This window comes from Cryptomeria japonica, chromosome 9 (assembly GCF_030272615.1).
Source record: "Cryptomeria japonica chromosome 9, Sugi_1.0, whole genome shotgun sequence".
Classification (NCBI taxonomy): domain Eukaryota; kingdom Viridiplantae; phylum Streptophyta; class Pinopsida; order Cupressales; family Cupressaceae; genus Cryptomeria; species Cryptomeria japonica.
In genome coordinates, this window is record NC_081413.1 from 591,717,639 (window position 1) to 591,734,598 (window position 16,960).

Below are 16,960 nucleotides of genomic sequence, written 5' to 3' on the forward strand. Positions count from 1 at the left end.
CTCCTGTTGCACCAGTTGCTATAGGAGATATTCAAGGAGACTGAAAGATCGAATCAGCAGAAATGTTGAAGAGCGTAAGGAATAGCAGAGGAAAAGTAATTGTGCAATGTTTACTGATGTCTTACTCAAGTAGACATTAGTGTTGAAAATACCGCCACGATGTGTTATGACTATGGTTCGGTTTAGATCCACATTATTGGTGACTTAACTCCGACTGTTTCCTTTCTTGATTAGTTATCTGCCTCTTCTTATCAGCGTGATATGTGTAATAGGAAGTAACTATTTTCTTTTAAATAAAGGTCTTTATCTCTTTTCGTAGATTAGATAGAAAAGAGAGAAAAGAGAGCATATGATTTTAGAAATAAAGTTACAAGTGTTTTGTTTTTTCTTTTGATGTTGAATCATGTAATGACTTTCGAAGAACAATGAATAAAGATATGTTATTCTGAGCACTTAGAGTTGTTTTTGGGAAGCCTGTAATCACTCATCCAAGGGGGCCCACTTGGTGAGTGTTCTTGTGCCTTTGTTAAGATTAGTTTTCTTCTTTAGCTGCAGTAGACATTCTTGCATTGACTATTCCTGTAGCCATTGGAAACAGATCCATTGACTGTTCTTGCAGCCAAACCAAAACAGAGTAATTTCTGTTTAGCAGCATTGAACTTAGTCAGTATTACTTGAATGAATTTATGTTAATGTAGAAGTTTTCCTGTAGCCTTTCAATAGTTTCAACTCTTGCTTATCTTTTCCGCATAGATGTTAGTTGCTGCAGTAATGCAGCGTAGCTATTGCAGGAACTTAGTGCATATATAGTGCAGACCCATTTCAAGTATTATGTCCCTGGGTTGACATTTAAATGAACGCTAGCTATGGAAATAGTGACTTTACCAAGTGAATGTTCAAACTTCGGGTTGAGACTTCAACTAGAGTTATTATTCTTATTGTTGGGTTGAACAGGAGTCACAATGAACTAGTTGGTGATACAATTCTCATATAAAAAGTTAACGTGTTTGTCCAGTCATGTGGCCTCATGAGCAAGATTGATGAGTTTTTAAGGGTGATCTAGATGCAATTCAGTCACTTGGAGTCTAGAAAAAGTGTCCAAAATCATATTTATAAGAGTAATTCACTTTGTCATTTGGCTTCAAATGCAAGTAGCTTCCGTTGTAGGATGGTTCCAAGGTCTAGTTGTTTAAGAACATTTTTTTTTAAGATGGGCCCACAAGGGGACCCAACATGCACTGTGGTATTTAAAGGTCATTGTAAAGTTGGTTTTAAAATTCTATTATTTAAATCAAATTAAGATTTAAATAATGATATGCAATATTCTGTAAGGGCAAGGTTGGTTGTGAAGATTGAAAGAAAAAATAAACTATTTAAATCATTTTTAATGTTTTAAGTATATATATGCAATGGTTATTAAAAAGGAGGAAAATGAGAATTGTATATGGTGAAAATGGAGAGTGAGAAACAACAATATTGAAAGACTAACAAAGATCCGACCACAAAACCCTAGTGTAACAATGAAAGCAATCCACCATACACAAATGAAGATACCTAAGACCATGCAAATAAAAAAAATAAACTAAATATATCATTCACATGTCAAGTAGGGTTTCAATCTCCATTTCTTCCTATCTCCATTGATCGTGTTTGATATATTTTCTCTCAGATTTTATGTGTGCACAAGAGCTCAACAAAGAACGAAAATGTGGTTGATAGCTTGATCGCAAGAAGGCTTGATTGCATAAGATTGATTTGGTAATTAGACGATTAGGGTTGATAATAAAGGAGAGTATCTTCTATATTATAAGATACTTTAGGAAATAAAGGGATAAGATTAAAAGGTGAAGAAGATAAATGGTCGGCTAGGATTAAAGGGTAGGTAGAGGAAATAATTAAATGATAAAGGGGGTAGGTAAGAGAAGAATTAAAAGATAAGTGACATGTGTCATGGGTAGAAAAGGCCAATGAATTAATTAAATAAATAAATATTTATTTAATTAATAGAAGAAGTGGGATCAATTAAATAAAATATATATTTATTTAATTTAGGAAAGGATAATTTAAATAAATAAAAGTATTTATTTAAATGAGGAAAGACTTAGAAAAAGATAAATAGAATTTATTTAATTAATAGAAGACTTAGGATAAAATAATTAAATAAATAAATAAAAATATTTATTTAATTAGACAGGACAATTTTAGGTGTCTACAAGAATTATTTAAATCATTTCAATATGATTTAAATATTATTATAATGTTTTGTGGAAAAATCTTCAAAACGTGTTTGAGGTCCCATCTTCCCCAACTCCTGTTGTCCCGCGAAATGAGAATGGTCAAAGAAAAATTCATGCGGGATTTCAGGTTAGAAAGATAATACCAGGGGAGAGGACCCAGTAGTTAAATGTTTTCCAATTTTTGTGATAGAAGTTGTTGATTTAATACCCATACTTGTTGATTTGATATCCATACTTGTTGATTTAATGTCCAATTTTTTTTCCAACATTGCACAAATAGTTGTGACTTTAAAGTTGTTATTGTTGATGATGACTACCAATAATTGAATGAAATGTATCATTAGTTGTAAAAAGCAACCTATCGTGTGATGCCACATCAACTGCACAAGTAATGGGTCCCCTTTTGCATGACTATTGGTCTCACCATTTTTTGCATTGTTTTGGACACCTTGGCAAAAAGCATGTTGATGTGGCATCATATTTAAAATGATGTGCCCTTGAAACCTTAGTTATAAAGAAGGGACTTGCCAAATAAGTTGTTGCAAAAAATTGAGAGAGTGATTTGAAATTTTCACTGTAAGAAAATCTACTTTGTGCAGTTGAAGGTGAAATAATCAAAAATCATTTTAAAAATGACTTCTTGTAATGGTTTAAATATTATTTAAAGAGGCTTTTAAGAACATGTGGGGGGCCCTTTCTCCTGGTGTCCCCGTTGGTTGTAGAGAGGAAGCCAAAGGTTTGTGTGGGCCTGCGGGGTATCCCCTCTACCCTACAAGGGAATTAGGGTAAGCTGGAGAAAAGTTGTGGGACAAGGAAAACTTGTTCTAGGGTTTGTGTGTTCACAGAGGCATAGTTCTCTCGTTGTTTTGCATATTCCAGCAATGTTTGATCACGAGTAAAGGCAATAATAGAATTTGTCCTCTATTTGTCTCGAAGGCGACAATGTGGAAAATCATACGAGCTTAGAGCTCAGCTTACAGAGTTTTTCAAAATGAAAGAGCGACATCCATTTTTTTCTAAGCATTCCAATCAAAATGTGCCCAAATATTTTCGGTTTCATGGATGTGATTAGTCGATTAATATGTGAAGAGGGCAGACATTATATCTATCAAAACTTTGTGGAAGAAAAGAAGGCGATCAATCCATGGCGTATAAAGTGTTAGAAATTGCAATTCTCTGGGTGTTGTGAATCAATGGAAGTGCGTGAGAATCTTTGAGAGGTAATGGCGTAGAATTTGTTGCATTTGCAAGAAGACAACTTTATGAATTAGACCGAGCGGTATGCTAGGTTGCAAACCATGAAAACATTGATGAGTTGCGTAGCTGCTGTTTCGAATTTTTGGAAATAACAATAGTTTCCACTCATTGTGAGTAGATACTGCTTCAGAGCTCAGTCTAGTTTCAAAAATGCCTTCGTGTGGGAATGAGCTTTATGGGTTTGTCATGGTTTTTAGCATGATTCATATTATCATGTGTTTCCATTTGTTTTTCAAAGGCCATTTTGCAGGAATAAAGTGATAGGTGCGCTAAATAATGAAAAATCACAAACGTATTGTGACATATTGAGATAATGATGCAGCTTGAAGGAGTTCAACAAAGAATATTGCAAGCATAATGATCCAAGTCGATGGTCAATGGAAGGAGTTCTGTGAATTTTGATATGAGGAAAGGAAAAGAAAGGGAAAGGGGCTTTTATAGTTCATGATGTCAGCCATAGTATGGGTATATAGATGGGTTAGAGCAGTATGGGACTACAAAAGAGACGGACATACCTCACCCCTTGTGGAATTTGAACTTGTGACCTCTTTCAAGAGCACAAATTCTCTACCACTAAACCAACTCAGACTGTACTACAATAAAGAAGTAGTACAAATAAATCAAGCAAACCGTGTGTTGTTTTGTACCCCTTTGTTTTACAGCTGGGAGACGCCCGAATTAATTTGAGGTTGCAATACATTCTCCCAGTGTGTCTTTTAATGGCGCTAGGATGACCAGGAAAAGCTTATGTCTTTCTCCATTTTACCCACATACCGGGAGAAGCAAATCATTCAATGAGCCACTGTATGTGTTGATTCTATCACTGGCATTGAGCTATTTTAGATGGAGAAAAGAAGCAAAAGTGCTTGCAAGTTAAATTACATATAGATGTAAGTTTCAGCGTAGCCTACCTCAAGTCAAGGAATCGAGTGGGCAAATAAAGAGGATAGAGGCCTGTGGGCCATTGAAAGTTGAAACCCATTAATAGTACAGTGAAAACGGGGCAGCAAGTTTATGTACACAGAAAATCTGATTGTGGGCGGTCTAAAATATTACTCTTGTAGAAGCATTTAGAAAGAGAGTTGACAATTTTACTTAGCAGAATGGGACAATGTAGAGTCTCACAATTTCGTGAGATTAAAGTGTAGATTTTAAACAAATATGGGCAACATGCATTAGATAATGCTGAACAAATGAAAGAAACTCCTATAGATCCTTGGAAGAGAATGTGTGATACAATTAACTCAGGATACCATAAGACTCTGCAAATAGAAAAACAAAGTAGTAGGGCAATTGCATTTTTGAGTCCTGAAGGAAACTTGCTATATCATTGGTAGACATTGTAGTTAGTATCAGAGGAGCTGACGGTATGAGGGCTGATTTAGGAGCGTGTAATGCAAATATGATTGCAAAGAAATTGTAAGATCATGTTGGTGGTAGAATAATAAAGTTGGATGGCACGAAGAGATCTTAAATTTCACCAGAGGCGAAGAGGTTTCACACGAAAATTAAAAAGTTGGATGAAGTGCAGCTTAGTAAATATTTTCATCAAGGGGAAAAATATTTTACATGTGAAAGATAAATGAGGTAATATTTTAACAGAGGTGAAATGTTGTTACACGGTATATTTTAATCGAATGTGAAATATTATTCACAGGTGTGCAAATAAAGACTCTTTTTATCAAAGGGTTAAAATATGTTGTTGGTTTTCAAGCAATGTGTAAGTGGAAAATATTTCACGGGAGGATAAGTGTGTGTGGATGTGATTATTTTTCACCCAAAGTAAGAGGGAAATATGTTGCACTATCAATTCACCAACATGGTTTGAAGTGTCTCAGTTCATAGTGTTTTACTTTTGGAAGTGTGATAAAGTTGGATTGGACGAGCTTCTACAAAGTTGATTCAATAGGTTTCCCTAATAGTGTGTATTTCCATTTCAGGATATTGTTGTTTTGAGTCACATTTGTTGAGTGATTGTTATTATTCAATTAATTATTTGTCATTGGCATGTCTGAAATTGAAGGTCCTTAGAAGACCAACGATATGTAGAGCCTTGTTAACCACTTTAGCATGTACAAAACCATCATTTGTTACATTTTTATTTCCTGACAAGAATTTTAGTTTATCGTTTGATGTGCTAGGGTTACTATTGTTGATCTCTTTGAAAATCTTTATAAGTCCTTTCGCAGTTAGGGCCTTCTCAATGGAGATACCCTTCTCAATGACCTCATCGAATGTGTTGGAACTCTGGACTTGGAGATGAAACATCATCTCTTGGTTTAGGATTTGTATGAAAATTTCAACCAATTGTTTCTCTAATATGTGTCATGGATATTCACTGGCGCGGTTCCTCCATCTCTATTAGAATGAAGCAAAAGATTTTCCATTTTTCTATTTAGAATTCAGAGCTCAATCATTGTTACTTTGTATTCAATATTGTAGGAGAAATGTCCAATGAATTTTTCTACTAGTTCATTCCAAGTGCATATGTTGTGAGTAGGTGAGAAGACCATTTCATAGCTTGTCCACCAAAAATGCTTGTGAAGAGGTGCATGAGGTATGAGTCGTTATATGCAACCTCGAGACAAGAAATGTAAAATTCTTTGATATGATTCCTAGGATCTCCCTTTCCCTTGTATTTTTTGAATTTAGGGATTTCAAAATTGTGTGGGAAAGGTGGCATGTGTAATGCTCTATCAAATGAATAAGGACATATGTCCTCCATTGTGTATGTGTTTTTGGGTCTGCTAACCTGCATATCAAGAGTTGTATGGTACTAATTAAGCCTCTAAAATTGCAAGATTGTTTCATGTTGTTCAAACTCACCAAGAGAGGTGACTTCTGTTGGGAAAATAGGTGTTGTACACCTTGCATAATAATGTTTGTAATTGTAATATGTATTTATTATGTGAGTTTCTCATGGATGTGTAATGTAATATTTAATTAATTGATGTTGCACATGGACATGCAACATGTAGAGATTCTTTTGGGATATTCTCAAGACCACTTTATGAGTTGTATTGTAACATTGGGATATTATATTGTATTTATTTAATATTGGGGAAATTAATTTAATAAAGTACCCAATATTAGATGTGGGGTCAAGGGGGTAGGTAGCCCACGGTATTTGCACATGGTTTTGATGCAATACCACTTGGTGGTTTTGTGGGAGCTTGTGTTTATAAAAGCAACCACAAGGGTAGTTGTTTGAGTTGATCGGTTAGTCAGGTTAGCATTTGTGGAGGTTGGAAGCATGGCATGGGATGTGTGGTTACATGCTTGTTCACATGGAGTGTTTGTTGATGGCTTGTTGATGGTTGGTTTTCGAAGGCTTTCATAGCTATATTATAATGTTGCATTGTTAAATAATACATGGTGATGGATGCTTTTGGAGGCTGGTTTTTTCCCTCATGACCCTCATGAGGGTTTTCCCAAGGTATATCTTGTGTCATCTTTGATGGGTATGTTGTCTATTCTTTGCATGTGGATTCTATGTCCATATTTTGTTGAAATCTAAATTAGGTTATGTGGAAATTGTCATAAAGTTGACAGCAAGTTTCCTTTCAAGTGGTATCAGAGCTATGGTTTTATGGTGTTATAACCCTAGGTTGAATCCATGGATGCATGTAAGAATGAAAGACTGCAAGATATGAGGGTTTGTTGTAGGTTGTGGGTTGCAGATTTGTGAGCATTTGTTGCAGATATGGTTTTATAGAAACTTGTCTCAAATTGGGTTTTCTATGGATTTGCATTTTGGGGGTTTTGGGGGTGAAGTTTTAGATTTGGCTTCGTGGGACAAAACATACCCCATGGTTGTGATCAGGGAGGTCGGGAGACGATTTTTGGTATACAACTTACCCCCTGAGTTTGAAAAAAAATTAGATGGTACGGTCATACCGCCTACATAGTGGTCATCAGAAAAAATAAATAAAAATAAAAATCATTTCCTGCGAAGAAAATCCAAAAAGGCCTTTTTGAAATTATTATTGAAAAAATTAAAAATTGTTTTTATGGCATATTGGCGAATTTATTGGAGTCCATTATTTGCAAATGTAGCCTAATTGGTCATTTTTATTTGATGGAGCATAACTCGAACATATGGTGTCAGATTTTTGACTTTTTATCTAGTCGTTGGAAAGGTGGTTCAGCGTACTTCATGATTATATGATTAGTTTTTCCAGATTTTGTTGTTTGGTTAGTGAAATGTCAGCTGGAAGTGGCAGTTACCTTTATGACTTTGAGAGGTCATAATTTGAGCATACGAAGTCAGATTTTGGACTTCGAATTCAACAAAAAGTTCTTGAAGAACACTATGCTTTGGTTCACATTTGGAGCAGGTTTGAGATGATTTGTTTGTTGATATATTGATCTAAGTTGTTTATGGGTTCTTTTGACTATGGTGGCATTATGAGCTTATGACATTTTACATATTGGACGTTTGGATTTGATGTCATTGTGCACTCAGTGTTGTATTTTGATTGCTCTCATGTTGACATGGTTATCAGTTTTGGTTTGAGTATGTATGTTGCATTGTTGGGTCTACAAGTTGTGCAGTGTTGTAGGCAATCTATACTTACAAGATTGCATTTATGACTTTGATATGGGTTGTCTATGCCCATAGACCTTTCATTATTGATACATTTTTAGATTTGTGGCTTGGTTTGGTCACATGGTTTGTTGATTCTATTGTCATGTTGAGAAGGAGAGATGTTATTACCAAGTACAATCATGGTGGAGGACCTATGGTGTTGACTATGTGATGTTGGCAGGTTGGACACATTGGGAGTTAGATGCTTGTTCTATAGAGGTGATCATGGTGTCATAGATGTTCCTTGTGTTTAGGGACTTTGGCATGACATGATTGGTTTTGCAACTGCTTTCATCGATGACGATTTGATTTGCATTCTTGATTGGTTATGGTGGTGTATCTTCTTGTTTGAGTATCATGATTACTTAGACTTTTGGGAGCTCATGATGTGTGCTTTGAGTTCTTTGATTATTAGATGGTTTTGGTTGATTCTCATGTAAAGGATGGTTTTATCATGATGTCATGGATAGCTTGGTTACACTTTCAAGTGGGAGCTTTTGACAGTGATGATGTGTCGGTGTAGGATTGGTTCCTGATTGTTTGTTGGTGGTTTTGTATCTTCTTGGTTTGGAGTTCATGGTTTACTTGATGTTATTGATATTTCAATTGTATGTGTGTAGACCTGGATGATCTTCATTTAGTAGATGGTTATCGCGATGCTATGGAGAGCTCGGTATCATGGTTCAATATGAGCTTGTAGTAGTGATGTGTATTCACCATTGGATGGTGGATGATCTTCTTAGTGTGTAGATGTTTGGAGGATTCCTTAGATCTTGTTGTTGCAAAAGGGTCTTTCACATTTGTAGGTACACTTGTAGAAGATGGTGGTCTTCATGATATTTGAGGATGTGGACATCTTGGAGGACTCAAGGAGTCCTTGGTTGAGGTGTGATTTATGCTTGCATTTGATATGTTATCCTTGCTTGATAGGATGGTTGATATTATGTCATGGTATACTCTTGATTGCATGCTTAGAGTTTTGGCATGATATGGTTATTTGATATGTTCATATGGAGCATGTTATCTCCTTGGAGGGGATGGTTAGATCATGTTGTCATGGTTATGTTCTTGATTTTGTGGTTGGAGCTTTGACATTGATCTTGGTAGTTCTCTTTGTATTAGGTACATGATCATTTGTCTGATTACTTCATGGTGGTGCTATGTTGCATTTGGATTTTGGCATGGATTGATTGGTTACAGGTACTCATAGATACATGGAGACATAGGTGATGCTGGTATTCTCTTGTGATTAGAGACATTTGTTGAGATGGTTGGTGGTTTCAACAGGAAGACCGATGAGTATTCACCTGGTATAGACTTGAGAGTAGATTGTTCTTAGATGAGTCGTGATAACTTGGATGTCTTGGAGGAGCATTCTCATTCCCCACTCTTGGTCTTCTTGGCAATTTACTACTTGAGAGGTATTGCCCATTGTTCCTTTTAGGTGCATTATGTTATGTTTATCTTTCATATATATGGATCTTGAGCTATGAATAGATGGTTAGTTTTGGAGGATTCAGTTTGAGAGATGTATGGCATTGGTTATCTCCTTGTGCATTTGAGTTATTATTATGATGGGATTCATTGATTATTGAGTTTGGGAGATGGTTTATTGGGCATATTCCCTTGGGATTGGGAATGGCATTAGTTTGATATTCTTGGTTACGAGAGTCTTACATCCATGTTGTTTACATGATATATATGTTTGTTTAGTCCAAGGGATTGAATGGGTTTGTATGTTTTTATGGCTTTTCATTTGGATTTTTATGGAGGAAATCATACTTGACACAGTTGGCATTTAGAGGTGCATATAGAAGGACATGCTACAGGTTTTGATTTGTAGTGTTTCTCTTTTTGGTCTTGGTTATCTTCCTAGATGTTTGGTTTCACATTACATTGGATTTGAGGTTGTTTGGAGCTATGTGTTCATGTGTTTTCATGTGGGAGATGGCATGGAGGTTCCTTTATCTCTTTCTTTTGTTGGTTGTGGAGAACATGGGAGAGTTATGGAAACTTGTGGTGAGAGTTGTACTTGCAAGTTATTGGTATACATATTATTCATATCGATGTGGACGTTCCTTGATACTGCATGGTTATGGTTACACTTTTTATGAGATGCTATTAGTGGATTCATTTCGAATTTGACATTACCTATGCAGTGGGAGTTTTGAGGTGTGTATGTGATAGGTATTGCACTTGGAGTTATGGTTGCATTTTACAGGTTGTATGTGTTGATGATATGAGATTCGCTTGATATGTATACCTTGGAAGTATGGATAGTTGGATGTGTTAGCACTAGTCGTGGGTGTCATTTCAGCTATGGTTATTGGTTCTTGACAGCTACTGATGCATTGGGTACCTTTGGATTGAGTATTTGTGTTTGGATATCCATTGAGACATGACCTATATTTTGTTGTGACAGGTTGTGTGGCTTTCTCTTTGGATGGCCTTTTCATGTCCAGTGGCAGTGGCATGGTGAAGGGTGGGAACATTCATGTATGAGATGGTGGTCATTTTGTTTCTTGTTGTAGGTATCTTGATGGAGCACATGGAGCACTTTGATTCTATGATGGTATATGTGTTAGAGGGATTGTTCCCTTGTTCATGTTGTGGTTACTTATTGCCCCTTATGCAGTGTATACAACAAGTGGGAGAATGTTGGGAAAATAAGTGTTGTACACCTTGCATAATAATGTTTGTAATTGTTTAATATTATTTATTATGTGAGTTTCCCATGGATGTGTAATGTAATATTTAATTATTTGATGTTGCACATGGATGTGTAACATGTAGAGATTCCGTTGGAATATTCTCGAGACCACTTTATGAGTTGTATTGTAACATTGGGATATTATATTGTATTTATTTAATATTGGAGAAATTAATTTAATAGAGCACCAAACATTAGATGTGGGGTCAAGGGGGTAGGTAGCTCATGGTATTTGCACATCGTTTTGTAGTGCATACCATTTGGTGGTTTTGTGGGAGCTTGTGTTTATAAAAGCAACCACAAGGGTAGTTGTTTGAGTTGGTTAGTTAGCTAGGTTAGCATTTGTGGGGGTTGGAAGCATGACATGGGATGTGTGGTTACATGCTTGTTCACATGAAGTGCTTGTTGATGGCTTGTTCATGGCTAGGTTTCAAAGACTTTGACAGTTGTATTGTAATGTTGCACTGCTGAATAAAACATGGTGATGGATGCTTTTGGAGGATGATTTTTTCCCTCATGACCCTCATGAGGGTTTTCCCAAGGTATATCTTGTGTCATCTTTGAAGGGTATGTTATCTATTCTTTGCATGTGGATTCTATGTTCATATTTTGTTGAAATCTAAATTGAGTTATGTGGGAATTGTCATAAAGTGGACTGCAAGTTTCCGTTCAACTTCAAAGACTTTCACATATTTTATCACCATTTTTCAAGACATGAACATCTAAACCATCATCTCCATTTCAAAATCCCCCTTCAACCTCCCACTTATCCATCTTGAACTCATAGATTGGGACTAATAAATATTTTCCTGTGTCCCTCGACACATTTCAAAATGATGAAACTCTCACTAAACTCTTAGGACTATGATAAAATCCACATTTATTATAAAGAAAAATATTTTGACATTGAACTCAATCTAATGGCCTAATTTGGGCATAATCTAAGTTCCTTAGTCCTAAAAATTCAACAAAAATAAAAGAGAGAAAAAATTCCAAGTCCCTTAGTGAAAACCTCTCTAAAGAAATATTAGATACAAAAGAAACAAAAATAAAAAATAGTGTATCTATTGATGATATCCTCCCCAAGGTGTCAATAACAAGGAACTGGCCTTCCCTTAGTAGAACCAATGGAAATAAATTATTGTTGTTTGAAGAAGAAATTGAAGTAAATCTTGATATTGATTCTAACCCTAAATAAACATACACAACAACAAGCCTATAAGAGGCAAAGTAGGAAATCATTTTTAGCATCCTCAAGATGTCATCCAACATGTTTTCTTGTTTGAATATTGAAATGCTAGGCCTAGGTCCCTCCCTACTTGTACAACATCTTTGTGTTACATCTTAATGCCAAGCTAGTCAAATAAAAGATCTAAGGATGAACCTATGAATACTGTTATTGGTCAAACGAGAGCTACTAAAGTTATTAGAGGTAAAATTTATATGCCCCCTTGACTATCTTGTATGGGTATCCAATATTTTCATTACTAAGAAATCATTAGGAATTCAAATTTTCATAAACTTCAAAGACCTCAACCTAGCATGTCCTAAAGGTATTTTTTCATTGCCAATTATAGACATTACCATTAATCCCATATAAGGTCATGAAATTTTATTTCTAATGAAAAAATTCTCTAGATGTAATCAAATTTAGATGTCCCCCAAAGGTTAGGATAAAAAATAATTTACTTTATCTTAGGGCATATTTTTATATCAGGTCATGCCATTTGAGATTTAAAACTTAAAGCCCATATTAGAGAGGCACGATAATTATCTTTGATGACATGCTACATGACATAATGGAAGATTATTTAGATGATCTATTCTCTACATCCAAAATGAGGGAGGGCCACCCAAATGTCCCTGAGTAGGTATGTGAACATTTGAGAGTATAAGGTCTAGCTTAATTCAAAAAAATGTGTCTTTAGCATAATAATAGTCAAGTTCTTAGAATATATTGTCTCCAAGCAAGAAATTGAAGTCAATCCCACAAAGGTCACTACTATCATTATCATTCCACTACCTAAGAATCTCAAACTACGTATTCTCTAGGGAAATATTCAAGATATCAAAAATTCTATTGCACAACTACCTAACAAATTCCAACCATTGCCCATATTCTCTAGAGAAAAATTCATTCAATTGGGATGAATTATGTTAGTAGGAATTTGACAAAATCAAAGAATATCTAGCCTCACCTCTGGTCGTCATGGTATCTATCTTGAGTAAGCCAGTATTAATTTATATTGTAGTTACATCAATTTCACTAGAGGAAATACTCAAAAAACATGATTTAGAATGTTGTGAATGAGCCATTTACTACATCAAGTAAACCTTAGTGAGTTATGATCTCAATTACACTTGTATGGAACATTCCTATCTAGTTAATGTATTGAACTCCCAAACTCTATGGCACTACATTTTAAGCCGCAAGATAATGCTCATATCCAAAATTGACCCACTTAAGTATCTTCTTTTTAGGACTTCACTTATAGGTTGCATGACCAAATGGATCATGTTATATAGTAAGTTCGACAAAGTATGTGGCTAGAAAAATTATTAAAATAAAAATCATAGAAAGTCAATGTATAGAAGCACCAATTATAGATCATCACCCATTGGTTGTGTGATTTATAGATGAGTCTATCTTTAAATTAGATGAGGAAACACCTTAGAAATGATATTTTGATGGTTCATATACACAAAGGATTAGGGTCTAAAATATTATTTATCACTTCATATGGAGATCCCATTCCCAAATATTTCAAACTAGGTTTTCCATATACTAATAATATAGAAAAATATTATGATACTTTTATCAAGGGTCTCAAAATAGCCATTCAATATTATATCAAACATCTCTTAGTTTATAGATATTCATATCTTATTCCAAATAGGTCAATAATGAATGTCGAACCAAGGATAATAAATTAGTTCCCTATAAAAAAATGGTCAAAATATTTAAAGATTAATTCACTATTATTTATTTTGTGCTATAAAAAATGGTGTCTTAACCTTGCAATTAGAATAATATATTGAGCACAAGGAGGAGTGTAGGTGGGTGACCCCCTGCAAGGTCTAGGGGCCATGTGCCCTAATGAGGGTTTGGACGTAATGTGTGTGTGTGTGTGTGTGTGTGTGGATTGTAAATATGGATCGTTCATCATTATGTCTCAAATTTGATGGTAGAGATTATGTTGGATTTGCTTGCTTACCCGATTTTTTTGAGGGAATTTTATTATAGCTATGAATTGTTGTATTGTGTGATTTTGATAGCTATTGAGTTGACTTCAGATATCGAGTTGGTGATACTCCTCTAAAATATTTCTCTTCAAGTATATTGTAATCTTGTTGATGGGGTTTTTTCTTTGAAAGAGTTTTCCCCACATAAATCATCATGTTGTGGTATGAATGGTATTAATATTTCTTTATGTTTAGTTTCTATGACTATTATAAATATCTAAAATATTTTTGCATAACCTTCCTCTCAAGATTATTGTAGGAATTTCTTTTGCTACCTTATCTTCCTTACAATTTGAACAAGTACCTTAAGTGGACAATATATTAGTAGATGTCATGAATACTCTTGGGTTTCTCCTATACATGTTACAAGACGGTAAATAGTGTAAGTTATTCTTTGAAAATGTTTTCTCCCCATGTATTATGTCCTCTAATCTAAGCTTGTATGTGAAACTATTGGTCCCAATCTATGATGGTATCATGACATCTACACATATCTTCATGATCAAACATTTCCACTTAACTTATCCTAAAACCAATACAAAACCTTTATCTATCATTCATCTTGTTTCATTATCCTCAATGACACATTGTATTGAAGGCCCTTTGATGGTATCCTCTTACATTTTCTTAACATAAAAGAGTCTTTTATGTTATTTTTTGCTATCTAACTATTTCTTCATCTTGATGATGGATCATGTAGTATGATTTGAAACATAGATGGTGAAAAATATCACATAGTGAAAACAATAATTGAAAAATACATAAAAGAGCCTTTTATTGCATTATAAGACATGCATGATAGTACATGCGGTACACACACCAGTGACATGGTCCTCACCAAAAAAATATTGAGAATGGGTTACTATTGATCAACAATGGAATAAAATGTGTGCCAATATGTGAAAAATATTTAGTATGTTAGCAACGTGGAAATCTCATTCACATACTATCATGGTAATTACAACCTATTACTACTCCTTGGCCCTTTTCACAATGGGGAATCAAACTCATTAGCAAGATCCACCCATCCTCTTCCAACAATAATCTATAAATTCATTATCACCACTAAGTATTTTATAAGGTGGTTCAAAGCTATACCCTTCACATACAATATTAGAAGGAAATTATCCAATATCTTCATTCACTACATCATTTATCATTATGACATCCCCTCTTCCATTGTCTTTGATAATATTAAGTATTTCAAAAACCAACACATCCACATGTTTTACCAATGTTTCCATATCAAACATCGCTACACTCTATACTATCCATAATGTAATAGCTAAGTAGAGGTGTTTAGAAAAACCTTGCTAAAAAACATCAAGAAAATAGTCAATAATATTGACCTTGATTGAAATCTCCAAATCAACCCCACCCTATGGGCACATCACACTTGTATCTGCACATCCATTGGTGTAACTCAATGCTCACTACGCTTTGGATTTGGTGTCATCTTGCCACTAGAGGTTAAACTCTCATCATTATGCACATTATTATGTAGCTTCATTGATGATGAGGATATTTTATCACGTTTCACACCTGCATGAGCTAGAGCTTCTAGATGAATGATGCATTAATTCCCTTTATCATTTTAGTCATTTAATAAAAAAATAATTTATCACAACTACAAAAATCCAAGCCCATGAATTTAAAATTGGCGATCTTTTACTTAAGTAAAATATGAAGATAATCTACAAGATCATGATAAGAAGGGTAAGTTTGAGCCTAATTAGATAGTGATTTATGTCACAATAGCCAAATATGATCGGGTACTTATTAGTTTTGTATTCCTAAGGAACAACTACTAAATGAGTTGAAACTTGTGCATCTTAACCAATTTTATGTATAGCTCAATGACTATACCAATTTTGAAAAAATATAAAAAACATGAAAAAACAAAAAAAGTAAACAAAGTGTCTTAATGAGAAAACTAAATCTTGTGGCACCTTGGACAAGTATCATGGTGAAAATCTACTTATACGTGTCATGTGTAATAAATTGTACTCCACAATCTTTTAATTTTCTCCACCATACCATCTCATTCTTTGTTTACCCTAGAGAAGTGAGTACATCTTGCTTTCGAAAAAAAATTATACAATCATAGTGACTCATTTCATAATCAAGTCACCCTTCATTATATTGGGTTTCCTGCATTTTGCACTATCCTTATAACTCAAGCTTGGTGTAGACGCCTGAAATTAAATATTAATATTTAATTAATTTAGTCTTTATGCATAATTAATTAAATCAATTATGTTAGTGTTATCACTAAGGTTTGTGCCCTAGCTAAGCCTATACTTACCTAACCTATGACACATGGGACTACTTTCAGGTTGTGGGTACCCTGTGATGAAAGTAGACATCCAGATGAAGGGTTGGTTCCCTTTGAAATTTTCTAGAAAACTATTGACTTTGATAGCGAAAAGAGAAGAAAAGTTGTTTTGAAATCATAAACCTACTACTAATTTGAGGTGATGCACCAATATTTGTTTTTCTGGTTTAAAAAGACTGATTACAACTATATCAACTAAGAAAAACAACCTTTGTTCACAATTGATTCATGCCTAAGTTGACCATAAACATTTCATATGAAGGTTAGTTATTTCAATTTGCATAGAGACAAAATGCTTCATACAATATTGATGACTGAAATAAAGATTTAACACATCATACAACCTGATCAAAACTTAAGTCTACTTGACAATAAACATTGCATAGCTGAGATGAAATCAAACGACTAAAATAATCATAGTATACCTCATAAAAATCATACAACCACAATGAATTTGACAAGAGAATAGGCAAGAACAACAACTTTCTTATTGATTTTGAAGAATCTAATTGCAATACATGAAGATATCTAATAAGACTCAAAATATTTGAGCTACAAGTCTTTCTGTTGTACATTTCAAGGAAGGGATG

At 34.5% G+C, this 16,960-nt stretch overlaps 1 protein-coding gene across 1 annotated transcript in view; it reads left to right on the top strand.

The window, feature by feature from the left end:
• Window positions 1–10,742, top strand: part of LOC131071843 (alpha-L-fucosidase 2) — a 146,833-nt gene extending 136,091 nt beyond the window's left edge. The window contains exon 9 of the mRNA XM_058007804.2: window positions 10,505–10,742. Within this exon, the coding sequence (XP_057863787.2) occupies window positions 10,505–10,584 (80 nt within the window). The 3' untranslated portion in view covers window positions 10,585–10,742. The remainder of the gene's footprint in view (window positions 1–10,504) is intronic.
• The last annotated feature ends 6,218 nt before the right edge of the window (window positions 10,743–16,960 follow it).